The 13,705-nt window shown below is 46.8% G+C and overlaps 1 protein-coding gene across 15 annotated transcripts in view; it reads right to left on the minus strand.

Annotated features, from left to right (window-relative positions):
- ABLIM1 (actin binding LIM protein 1) overlaps positions 1-11,606 on the minus strand; it is a 670,048-nt gene extending 658,442 nt beyond the window's left edge. For all 15 annotated transcript variants that reach the window (XM_078643885.1, XM_078643875.1, XM_078643872.1 and 12 more), the window contains exon 1: positions 11,484-11,606. In XM_078643885.1, coding sequence (XP_078500011.1) covers positions 11,484-11,571 — 88 coding nt within the window. In that variant the 5' untranslated portion in view covers positions 11,572-11,606. The remainder of the gene's footprint in view (positions 1-11,483) is intronic.
- Between the last annotated feature and the right edge of the window lie 2,099 nt (positions 11,607-13,705).

Here is a 13,705-nt window from a genome sequence, read left to right on the forward strand (position 1 = left end):
ACCAACCTGGAACAGGCCATCGAGAACTTCACTACCTGGATCATGAGCTGCACTAACAAAGTCATCCCCAACAAATCAACCAAGTCCCACGGATCCTCCAAACAAGCCAGCTAGTACACACCAGAACTCAGGAAAATGAAACGCAGCAGTAAATGACTGGCGAGAAGATGGTGCACCAGAAGAGAGCCCACAGACTGAGCCACCTTCAAGTCAGCCCTCAACAAATACCACCAGAGCCTCAAATACACAAAGAGAAACACCCAGGCAAATCGCATTGAAGCAAGCACCGACCACACCACGGAGCTCTTCAGCATTGTCGGAGAGTTCTCCTCCCTAGCAGCCACTGACAACATGCTCACCTCCATCACAGGAAGTCTGCGACACACTAACAAACTATTTCCATGAATAGGTCTTCACCAGCTACAAGAGCTTCGACTGCCAACCCACCAACCTCGACAGCATCCTCCTACAGGTGCCACCCCATCCACCAGCTCGCCACATGGGAGCTGCCCACCACATAGAACACCACAGCCATCATGAACTCCATACACTCAGGAGCAACCATGGAGCCCTGCCCTCATCGCCTCCTCAACCTCGGAAGTAAGGAAATCAGCCACCACTCAACACAATTCTCAAAACATCCATCTCCACAGCCACCTTCCAAGTATGGAAACATGCAACAGTCAGACCCCTCCTCAAGAAACCCTCCACCAACCTTATCAAACTCAAGAACGACCACCCCATCACACTACTCCCGTTCCCCACCAAAGTTCTTGAGAAAGCCATCAACCGTCAGCTCACTGAACACCCGGAGAGAAACAACCTGCTTGACGTCACTCAATCTAGTTTCTGCACCAACAACAGTACAGAGACCACCCTGATCACTGCCACCAATGATATCCGCACCCTCCTCTATAAGGGAGAACCAGCGGCACTGATCTTCCTTGACCGCTCCGCAGCATTCAACACCATATCCCACCACACACTCATTGAGAGACTTCACCACATCAGGATCCAGGGATGCGCTCTCAGATGGATCACATCCTTCCTCACAGGACGAACCCAGAGAATACCCTTCCCGCCCTTTGCCTCAGGACCAAAGAACACCATCTGTGGTGTCTCTCAGGCTCATCCTTCAGCCCCACCCTCTTCAACAGTACATGACGTCCTTGGCCGACATCGTCAGAACCCATGACCACAACATTATATCGGGAAACATCCTTTACAACGAAACTTTTACAACGCACTACCATTACGACGCAACTTTTACAACGCAAACCATTACAACGCATAGCGCTGGGGGGCGCTCTAGGATAGGGAATGTATTTAATATACCATCCAACACCTTCCCTACTATCCACGGGGACTGGAGTTGGAATAGTAAATTAAATAAATCACTATCCAGCGCCTAAAAGCACTATGCGTTGTAATGGTATGCGATGTAAAAACCGCGTTGTAAAGGCATGCGATGTAAAAGTATGCGTTGTAACGTCATACATCCCATTATATCCTATGCAGACGACACCCAGCTCATCCTCTCTCTCTCAGCAGACCCCTCCACCACAAAGACCAATTTCCAAAACTGCACGACGAATGTCGCCGACTGGATGAGGATCAGCTGTATGAAGCTCAACACCGTCAAAACCGGAGTGCTTATCTTCAGGAACTACACCTCCCTGTGGATCGACACCTGGTGGCCTGCTGAACTTGGACCAACTCCAACACCTACAGACCACACCTAGAACCTTGGCATCATTCTGAACAGCAAACTCACCATGAAACGACAGATCAATGTAGTCTCCTGAGCCTGCTTCCACACTCTCCGCATGCTCTGAAGGATTTTCAAATGGCTCCCCATTGGCACAATGAAAACAGTCACTCAAGCCCTAGTCACCAGCCGGCTAAACTACGAAAATGTGCTGTATGCAGGAACCACCACCCAACTCATCAAGAGACTTCAAATGATACAGAACACAGAGGCCAGACTCATCCTGAACCTTCTCAAATGGACCCACATCACCTCCCACATCAGGAACCTCCACTGCTCCCTATCGAGATAAGATGTCAATTCAAGATGCTGACACGTGCCTACAAAACCCTCCACTACCAAGGACCAGCATACATCAACCACCATCGGAACTTCCACTCACCAGCAAGAGACCTTCACTCTGCCTCCCTCACCCTCGCACAGTCACCTTGTATCTGCTGGAGCTACAGTGGAGGCCATTCCTTCTCCTACCTCACTGCCACATCCTGAGAACGGCCTCCCCCCACCTTCATACATTACCTTCCCTGGAAGAATTCAGAAAGAGACTCAAGAACTGGCTTTTCAGCGGAGCCCTACGACTCAACGGATACGCTTAAAGGTGAAGAAGCGCGCTATACAGATAGATTTGCTATTTAAAGTTCACAGACTCAAAAAAAGCGATTTTTTTAAATAAAAGCAAGCTATTGCTTTTAAATATGCATGTGCAATAAAAGTTAAGTAGAGAGTTTAAACAAGCAATGCTAAATTTAAAACTCTTTTTTAATAATAACTTAATAAAAGCATTTGCAATGCAAATCAATGATTTGAGGAGATGTTTACAGGTAAGGTGACAAAGTGCTGAGAAGAGTAATTCCATAGATAAAGATAAAGATTTACAGAGAGATAAATATATGTTCATTTGCACACACCAAGAAAACACCAACCATCTGCCACTATTAGCATCTGCAACTGGTCACAGTGGTACTGTTTGTTAGATACTAAAATTGAGAAGCAATAGCAACAATACCCACAATCTTTCAATCATGAAGTTTGCCCAATAAAATCTGCCTGGTCAATCAAGTCTTCTCCTGGACTCTCGTGCACCAGTGTTATCAATAATCTTCTGAGCTAATGGGGTTAATTTTTTTTAATATTCTGCCAATCTGCTACCAAACCTCAAGTTTAAGAAACATTTTCCCAATTTATGGAGTTTTATAAGAGACTGAAACAAAATATGTTTAAGTAGCTTTTCTTCTATTATGATTTCTGCACATCAGCATAGCTTCAGGAACTGCTCCGGTTTCGAAGAAGTCACCGAACTGTACATCAAAATGGACTCCTGCGATAAAAAATTCATCTTCCGCCCTGCCGTGCTTGGCAATAAAAAGATCCATCAGCCAATAGCTTTTCTCCTGTAATAAATCATGAATCTCCTATTGGCGCCAATTCAACATCAAGAATGTAAAGAGCCATGCATAACAGGACAATTCAGCCACCATAAAATCCATGTTCAGCTCTTAAATTGTCAAAAGAACATAACCATGAAACGCTATGTTGCGTGTGGACGAATATGGGACACAATCGTTTATTTATGATGAAAACTTCATTTCCTCGATGGGCTGGCTTTCTGCACATAACATTTTGTGTAATCCTGGGCAGATCACTTTATCTCCCTGTGCCACTTTCCCTTTGTTCTGCTAATAAAAGAAGTTACAATCAAGTGATCCACAACATTAAGAGCTATGTAAGGACCTTAAGATGTTCATGTTTATTGCAAAGGCTCTGTCAACGTATTTTAAAGCGGGCATCTAAGTAGACGTGGAAAATATATCTTACCCTACCCAGCTTAGCACCGCCAACAATAATGGTCCCGAAAGTCAATTTGATGTTGGATTTGAGACGTCCTGTGACATCATTCACTGGAGGGTCCATTTAAAAGAATTGTGTATTACTGGAAAAATTTCCATAAAAGAGGACCTGGTAATATTGTGCATGCACTGAACCTTCTAGGATCACTAATGACCACATATTTGGCCTCATGAACACAAGCCACCAAACGGCGGAGAAATGTGATGAAATGCGTGTCTGTCAGCAGCTGAAAAGATGACTGCATATACATGAAGGGGTGGCACAGGGTGTTGCTCTCAGAAACTGCTGGTAGAAATGCTTCATATGGATTTTCAGAGCTGAAATATGGATTTGGCAGCCTTTGACACGTGAGCATTTAGGACCAGGACAGCGCTGCATGGCCGCGGTTTGGCAGCCTACGAGGGGGTAGCATTATCTGTTGGTTTTAATGGTTTGGAAATGCAATGGGCACCGGGGGGTGCTCTATCTGACCCAGCGGATAACCCCTGTCCTTGTAATGCAGATCTGATGGGCAAGCCAGAAGAGGATAGATCCCTAAAACTAAACTTGAGATCAATACCCCTTCGCAGTACAGAAATGGCACTGACCCGAGGCAGCCCCGCCCAACTTAGAAGAACCAATGGTGCTATATCTGCCAGCGAAGAATGGAAGGTGAAGGGAGGGGGGCAGCCGGAGTGCAGGAGAGCTGTCTGGTGGCTGTCACAGTAGAGGGCACATTCTGGGTCAACAGTCTTCTGGGTCTAGACCCCACGCCAGGCCAGCACTGCACACGGTGCTTTGCACTGTGGGCCTTTGCAATGAGATTGTGGTCTGAGAACTAGTGCTCCTGCTAGGTTGGGGGCAGATCTGTCTGACACTGACAGGTGTATTAGTAATCTAAACGTTCATACCCTGTGAAATGTATATGGTGAAGAAAGAGGCAGCGGGAATGTGTGTGTGAATTTGTTAGGTTGCAGACTTTAAGCATGCAGACAGCTCCATGCACTGGTGCACACAGATACCTTTCATGCTGTGCGGTACAGAGGGGAGATAAGAGTGTTACTTCTGAATCTTGGTGAGAATGATCATGGTGGAAGCGCGTGACTGACGCACACTCGTCCTGAGCACGAGCGTGGGGAGAAGGGTAGTGTAGGCCACTGAGGACGCTGTAGACAGGAGCAGCTTTCAGGCACCAGCTCCTTCTCCGTCAGCCTGCCCCTGCTCCTTGGAGCTCCCACCTGGTAGCGTGCCTCAGGAGGCCATGCTGCTCCTGCATTATGCCTCCCACATCCCTGTCCCGTGTCCACCCTTTTCGCAGGTGGGATACTAGTGGCCTAGATGGCCGGTACGGTCCCGGCAGTCTGCAGTGGTTTGCTTGGCTACTTCGCTGAACAAGAAGGGCAGGTTAGTGCCTGCTGCAGAAAGTTGGGAGATAGGGGGTGGGGCTCTATCCTTCTCTACAATGTCACCTGGTCAGTCCCTGGTTTCTCTTAGAAATGCGAGTTTTCTTTTGACCCTGGCTATCCTTCGGAGCCCAGCAATAAATAAATAAATAAATAGAGGAAGCATAGAAATATAGGGATTCCTGCAAGAACAATAACAATCCACAATAGGGTGTGGTCCGGGGGAAGAAACAGGAAACGACAGGAGTATATTTCTGCGAAAAGCCAACAAAAGGGCAATCCTGGGTCTGCGGTACAAGGGGGGGTCACTTCGCCTCCACCACCGCTGTGGCCACACGCACTCTCACTGAACTTGCAATTCAAACAAGCGGAAGGTCTCGGGACATATCTTTTATCAACATTGTTTCCATCAACGAGGCTCAGATTATTTGATAAGCAAGACCCCGGTGAAAAGAATCGTGAAATGGATCATGATTCCAATATTCCCAGAAGTGATTCCCAGAGTTGCCCCCCCCACCCCCCGCCCCCTTCCCTTCCCTTCCCCCAGAGCCCTCTATTCCAAGCCATTCCTTCATGAAAGAAAGATTTGCACTGTCTTCCACTTTGAACCGCCCTCCAATTTTCTACAAAAAAATGGTGCGGACAAGAAGCCAAGAGCATGGGAGGAAGGGGGGGTCAATCAGATAATGGAGAGAGCAAAATCACAATCTTCAAGGAGAGCAATGGCGCCTCTTGGGAGGAAAGGCTCCCCTGCCAGTGCCCTCCTTACCGTCTCCGTAGTTTCGTGTGCCTGCCCCTGCGGTCAGCCCTTTCTTGCCCTTTTCCACCCCACTGGAGGCCATCCGTGACCTTATGAAAAATAAATGGAACAATGTGATTACGGCAACAGCTGGTTTGGGCCTAAAAGGGATCAGAGGGGCTTCTTCAAAGTGCTAGGTAGAGCATTCAGCCTGCATCCCATCGGCAGTCCAGCAGAGACTGGCAACTGGAGCTACAGACACTGCAAACATGCTTAGGGTTCCTTCATTGTCACACCAGTTACATACATGTGTCAAAGAGAACCTGTCTGTAGAAAGCAGATACTGAGGATGAGAGGGGAATAAACTATCTTCAAATTCCCCACCAGGATCCTGCAGCTCAGGGGAGATGCTGGCCTTGGACTTTCAACAGAACACCATGAGTAAGAGTGGCGAGAAAGAGCAGGGGGGATAAGGGAAAACAGGCACAGGGAATCTGGAAGAAAACCAACGCTGCCCGTGTGACATAGTATTAGCAAAAGTTTCAATCCACTGGAGAGCGATACAGATTGCGAAGGAGGCGGTAAGAGTAGCAAGGGCGCAGCCAGGGGTGCCAGATGTTAACAGCTGCCGGTGTAATGAGAGAACGGGGAAAAGCACAACGATAGATAAGAAATGTAATCATTCCCAGCTACCAAGCTCTGAGAGTCTTTTCAGAGAACAGGGATTGACGCCCCCTGGCATTCGCAGAAGAGTCGTCCATTGGGCAGAAATGTAACCTAATAAATGCTGACCAACGCCTAGGCCCTGCGGAACAAACTGCTGTCATGTCTGAGTGCCACATTTATACTGGAGACTGCTGACCAGAGTGGCAGTTCCTGACCGGACGACAAAGACCACATGATTGTAGGGCGTGGCCACGGAAACCTTCGCAGTGCTTGTGCATTATTAGAAAACTGAGCGTAGCCTTGCACCACACCAACCTATCGTGCGCATTTAAAACGTGTCCTGGTGGAAGCCAGGTACGATTTTAACCTGTCGGAGGGGTCTTGGCTGGCACTGGTTAAGGCCCTAACACTGCACCAGCTTTCCCTCATGTGTCTGTCCTTTCCTGCCACCTATTACATATATAATTGGAATATTCCCCCCCACCCCTAAACTAAGGACATATTTCCAATCTTAGGACTGTTTGGTGCTACGAACCCTTTCCATCAAATTCCTGCCCTCCTCTGTTAGTTCTTTAAAAGGTCCATTTTGTGACTATGTAGTGTTGGCAGCACGTGTTTTAATTGATTATGGTTCAACTGCATGTCATCGTTCTCTTACACACACACGCGCGCGCACGCACTCTCTCTCTCTGTCTGTCTCTGTCTCTCTAGGAATTCAGAGGCAGTCACTTTTTCAGCACCGGACAGCTCCCAGCAATGGCGGACACATGCACACAGTTGTTCCTGTAGGCATGCATATATACGGTAGTTCTTTATACGTAGGGGTTAGTATGAACGCTGCGGTTGTTGCCGCCTCAGCACACGGACAGCTCCCTGCAGCAGCAGATGCTCACATACAGAGGAGCCGCCCCAGTCAATGCCAGACGTCTGTGGTCAGAGAGCCTTGTGCTGAAGTGGATACACTTGAGGCGCTGGAGAATGCAGCAGTAGCTGCACAGATCTGAGGAAGGAATGAGCCTGCTGGCTGGCACACTGGCAGGCTCCTTCCCGCATGCACAGGTCCTGGCAGCTGCTGACCTCCAGTACACCCTGGAGCTGGAGGGCTTTCAGCACCGGGCAGCTCCCTGGAGAAGCAGCCAGAGATATTGACCCAAATGCAGAAGGCTCGTTATCACCAATATTACTTGTGCTTTCAATTTCAGGAGCACAGGAGCATTTTCTCAGTAAGTGTAATCATTTGAAATCTGGACATAGGGGCTTTGCACTTAATTTATCATCCATTCATCCATTAGCACTGGAGCTGGGCCTGGTTTGTTCAGTGCAGTACAGGCTTTTTGATTCCCAATATTGCTTTGCTTTGTATTTAAAATCTGTTCTATATAGAAAGGGTTGTTCAGCCTCTTCCTCCGAGTGGTTGCAGCGTGCCTTCCAAGATCTGTACTGCACAGTGGTTTGATCTGGATCACTTATTCGCACTCTCCTCACATCCTAATATGCTTGTTCTTGGCCACTGTAGACCCTACCTAATGACCCTGCGTGCATCCTTAATCCCAACGGAAGTCCAGCTCCTGTGGAGGTGACGTGGCCTACAGGAGAAGCCGCTGCTGGTTGAGCTAGAATCTCCTCCTTTCAATCTCGGCTTCACTACTCAACTCAACTCAAATGTGCGATCCTGGGCAAATAGCTTTATTCCCCTGTGCTTCTGTTATCTTGTGTTAAAAGATTGATACGGTCGGAGATGGAATTAAAAAAACTAGCCTTTTTTTCCTATCACAGAATGCTCAAATCTGACTCCTGAAACAACATGTTGCAGGTGGAGAAAGTGTTAATTTGCTGGTATTTACTGAGAACCAATTACATTTTCCAAACAAACCCCGTTCATAGTTAAAAAAAACCACAAAAAACAGTAGATAGCGACAGTATGTGACCTCAAAATGAAATTAGGTTGAATATATTGAGGATGATGAGTAACACGCGACTGTCCATATATATCACTTACATGTGAGACGCACATACATTACATATAATGGATTAAGGAGCTCGGAGTATGGAGTGTTGTGATATCCCATTTTTATGGTAGGAGCGGGCAGCTCGAGGTGAAAGCATCCATGCCACTCTGGAGAATGCGGATATATTTACAGATTTCACTCACATGCAGGGCCAGCTTTAGGGCGGTGTGACTGGTGCAGCTGCACCTGGCGCTGAGCTCAGGGAGGCTCTGCGTTTGAAATAATTTATATAAGTACCTGCTGCAGAGTTTTGTGTGTGTCCAGCAGTTTCCAACCCGCAATAACAGTGTCAAGCTAACCCTTTTGATTAAAGTTCTCCAGATGGAGAGAGATTGGAGTTTCGTCTAGTTACAGTTTTGACCCATCATAAAGCAGTACAGGTGGTAATATGCCTGCTGGAAATAATGCGTAAAATGCAGATTACAAAACTGTATGTTATATTGATAGCACAGTAGGTTACTGCTTTCGTCACAGAGATCTTTTTGTTACTTGAAGTTCATCAGTTGCAATCCTAATATAGCACAGTGATCTATGAACTGCCATCAAAGAGCTGCAAGCAAACTGCAAGGTATAGGTTAGAACGTTATGTTTTTCCCCGTACCCCCCCTCCCCGCCCCCCCCAGTCTTTCATTATCTCAATGTTGCTAAAAATGGTATATTTACATCCCGAGTTTGTGCCTCTCCAGACTAAGGGCCAGATGTAGGTAGCCATTTACCGGTCGGAATCAGCCGAAAATACAGATTTTCGGCCGTTTCCGACCGGTAAAGGGCTATGGAGATGTAGGGGCACAAAAAACGGACATATTCGGTAATTTTACCGAATCGGTAATTTTACCAAATCGTTAAAATTACAGAATTGGTAAATTTACCGATTCTGTAAAGTTTACCGATTTGATAAAATTACCATTCAGTAAAATTACCGAATATGTATTTTGAGATGTAGGTAGCACTTCTAACAGTGCTACAGGGCCTTAAGAATTTGGTATTTACCATGCAATACAATTGCATGGTAAATTACGAATTCTTGTGTACATGCACATCTGTGCATGAACACCTGTGCCATGTGGCACACAGACATGCCCTAGGGCATGTCTGTGTGCCACATGGCGCTAAAGCCAGTTATAGGGGTGCAACAGGGTGTCAAAGTGACACCCTGTCCCCCTTAGCAATTCGGTATTTTTACCGATTCGGTAAATACCGAATCAGTATTTGCTATTGAATCCTATGGGCTTCAAGGCCCATAGGATTCTATAGCAAATACCGATTCGGTAAATACCGAATCCTACCGATTCGGTAAAAATTATCGAATTTTTACCTACATCTTATTTACCGATTCATAAATACCGAATCGGTAAAATTCGGTATTTATGAATTGGTAAATAAGATTTACCTACATCTAGCCCTAAATGTTAATACGTGGTGTATGAATCGTGAATTGTTCTTTAAATATGTTGCTCAATATAAATTGTTATGAGTAAGGTACACCAGCACGGTCATCATTCTACTTTGTACTTTATGTTAATCGTAACAAAAAGTAAGTCATCACTAACAAGAAGAAAGGCAAATTTTAACTTAAAAAAGAAGTATAATTTACAATTTAGTTAATTGCTTACAGAAAATAAAAGTATCTGACAGAAAGCCCATGAACTAATGGAAAGAGTTGACAGACATTTACAGACACGTAGTGGGAGGGTTAAACACTAACGTTCATAACTACATAGTTGGTCCATCAGGTTCCCTGACTTTGTTCAATTTGTCATTACTTAGCCTTATAAAGGGGATGACGCCAGCTACGACCAAAATTCTGACAGAAGAAAGACATGTATGACTTCCTGTCCCGATATATCGCTATAAGAGGAATAACTATTTCTAATAAAACAACCAGTGCCACTGAAGCGCACCCTGCCCTGAGTCGGTGGTTGATGTCATCACAAGGTATCTTCTCTTAATCTCCAGTCTCGTTTGATGGCCATGAATACTCTTGTTCCGTGGATGACCAGCTCCATCATTTCACACATTTAGACTCTTCAATGGGTAAGGAAAGAAATCTCCGGTCAACCTACTTTTCTCTGAGGAGAGCATTTGTGCCTGTGTGAGATCACTGCTCATAATTCTGTCTCCAATCTCTCTAATTAGATCCATGACCCATTTCTGAACTTCTTCCAATTCCCTAAAATCCTTTACAGAGATCTTGGCTGTGTGGAAATAGAAACACAAAGTGAAGACCCCCTCCCTAAAGAGTACTACATCATGATGCAGTAAATGTCCACTCTTGCTCTTAAAAACCAAACTCACGTTGACTGTGTCTCTGCCTTTGACACTCCATAGCGTTCTGCACCCTTTGGCTTGGTTCGCACTAAATAGCACATACATTCTTACAAAGTAGGAATAAAAGGTCATCGATACTCTAAAATGATCACTGTAGTCCTATCAATGTTTGCCACTTTAGTCAGACAGAGTGATCAGTGATATGTGCAAAATCCATACTGGGTCCAAGAGCAGTGCTCAGTCTAATAAAAAGGGTTCTGTGGAGCCGCTAGCCATAAAGCTGGTGCAGAAAATTAAATCAATGTCGTCTGCTAAGTGGCCATTCCTGGCAGCAGTCTGGAGACGAGCATCCTTCAGACACCAGCCCTTCTCTGTTCCATACAGATCGCGACGCTTACGAGAAGGCGCCAAACCCTGCCGCAGACCATCGCAACAAATGCAGACAAGCCATGAGCGGCCACACCCTGCGCGCTCCACCCTCCAGTGGTGCAGGGGACAGCTGCACCACAGACAGGGCAGAGGCGTAGGCCAGGGCAGGAAAGATGCTGGCACTCCTTGCTTTTAAAATTAAATCCCACTGCCCCCATCAATGGAAAATCCAACCCCCTCCCTACCCCCAACCCTAAGCAGGGGCTCCTAAAATGTGGGCCAAGAGGTCTATGTGCAAACTGCTAGTCAGGGCTTCAAATCACAGGTAATCCACTCACCCTTATAGGGTTTTAGGTCAAATAAACCTGTGCATTTGAATTGAGTAAATAGAAAAAGTAGCATTTAGGAGTGCCTGAAAATGTTAAATCTCTTACCGTTGACTCCAAAGCAGGCTGTTATCCTCTGCGCATACTGGCAGAGGCCCTCGACGGGTTCCTCCTCGGACGGGCTGCGCTCCCCCATCCTGTCAGCACCAGTGCCCGGCGGCCAAGCAGCCTCAGTGGCCGCAACTTGCTGGAAGAACCGACTAAAGTCACCGAGCCGCCCTGCTCCGCCGCCCCCCGCCCGTTTATCGTTATTAATAATTCAGGCCCGACATGCAGACTGCTGAGCTCACAGAACCGCGCAAGGCCGGCGCAGGGACCAATTCATAATTAGTTTTCAATAGAATAAGAGGGAGCTCGCGTTACATCTCCGAGGCTGCAGCCCCGCCCCCGCGGCGTCCGGGATGCAACAAGCTGCCCGCGCCTCTGCCTGGGCAGGGGGCACATCTGTATGCGAGGCAGCGCCTTGGCTGGAGCCCTGCCATCTTGCTATTGCATTAACCGTTTTCATTGGTTGTCACCTTTAAGTGTATGTGTGGAACAATGTGATGGATTAGACATCTCTCGGGGATCCGTGTCTCTCTTTAGTTTCTAAAGCCTGCCGGGCAGTCATTGGTATAACCCTCTGCTGAGGCTGACAGGGGCTGATACCTGCTTGTCCAGCAATTAGGGGCCAGAAAAAAATGCGAGGCTGCAGAATCAGTGGATTGGACACTAAGACGGATACTATAAAAGGGCCCTCTGACACTGGCGCTTATCCTAGCGTGAATGTGATTTCCTCCTGAGGCGGAAGCCGGGAGGTTGTGTTTTTGTTTATTTTACTCAGTTGCTAGCCTTATTTGCATTTTAACATTTTGGCACTACTCTCACCTGATACTCGGTATCATTTTAATTGTAACGCTGACTGTTTCTGAGCTCAAGCTGACTCTGATAGCAGCGCCACCACCGCTCCATCTGGTCCACAGTTGATTGAATAGCGTGGCACACTTTGAATCATCTCTGTAACCCTCGGTGACTAGCATCAGCCGACTCAGGGCTGAGACAGCGGTGTCCCGGGCGGGTCTAAATCTTTAGCGGCCATCTTTGTGTGGGGAAGCGTCATCACGCACCCTGACGGATACTATAAAAGGGAGGGGCATGTCTCCGCACAGCGGACGCGCTTGGCGGGCGCGCCGGATCTGTGCCGGAGTCGTGCCAGAGTCCTGCCCGTCTGTGCCCGTCTGTGCCCGTCCGCGACCAGGATGCGGCCGTGGCTATACTGCAGGCCGAACCTGCTATATATTCCTCACTCAGGTATGACAGTAGTACTCTACTCAATTTAAGGCCACAGAACTGTGACTCCTTACATAATATTTCTCCTGACCTTATTACTAGCACTTTTCCGTGTATCCCCTGTAAATCTGACCATTGCCCCCTATCTTGTAGTAAAAATGTTACCATCAAGGCAGGTCTTATTAGCTGCCGGTCTCTTGTCAAATATTCATTGGATATAGCTCAATCCCTTTCGGATAATAATTGGGATATTCTCTTTTTAACAGAGACTTGGTTAGGGGACGAAACAAATCCCGCTTTAGCTCTTGCTATCCCACCAGAATATCGTATTTTATGTGCTAATAGACAAACTCCAACCCATGGTGGAGGTGTTGGCATCATATATAGATCCTCATGGACCATTTCTTCCTTCCCTTATACACAAATTGAAGCCATAGAAGCTCTCCCTTTTTGCATTCAACTCGCTGCTAATTCTACTTTCACAGGTCTACTAGTCTACCGCCCCCCCAAATCTAAAACCGCCTCTTTACTGGACTTCTTGGATTATGTCCTCCAGGGTAGCTCTTGTTATGCTAATTTCACCTTACTTGGTGACTTTAATCTTCATGCGGAGGACGTATCTGATCCTATAAGCACTAATTTTCCCAACACACTCTCGGCTGGCGGACTAAATCTTCTGATCTCTCGCCCCACCCATAAAGCAGGTCACACTCTTGACCTCATTTGTTCCAATCATGCCAGTCTTACCACCGAGGACCCTTACCCTGTGATCTGGTCTGACCATTTCCTTATTCCTTTCTCAATTTCTTCACCCCAGCAAGTAAGACCTCGAGTTTTAGCTAAAACTCTTGGACGTAATTGGAGTAAGATCTCTCCAGAAAGTCTTAGAGTACAATTAGCATCGACTACCCCTAAGGAGGCCATTGAATTAGATTCTAGGCTGATCAATTTTAACGGATGGATCACCTCGGCGATAGACCATATCGCCCCAATTAGGCCGA

This window comes from Lissotriton helveticus, chromosome 5_1 (assembly GCF_964261635.1).
Source record: "Lissotriton helveticus chromosome 5_1, aLisHel1.1, whole genome shotgun sequence".
Lineage (NCBI taxonomy): Eukaryota > Metazoa > Chordata > Amphibia > Caudata > Salamandridae > Lissotriton > Lissotriton helveticus.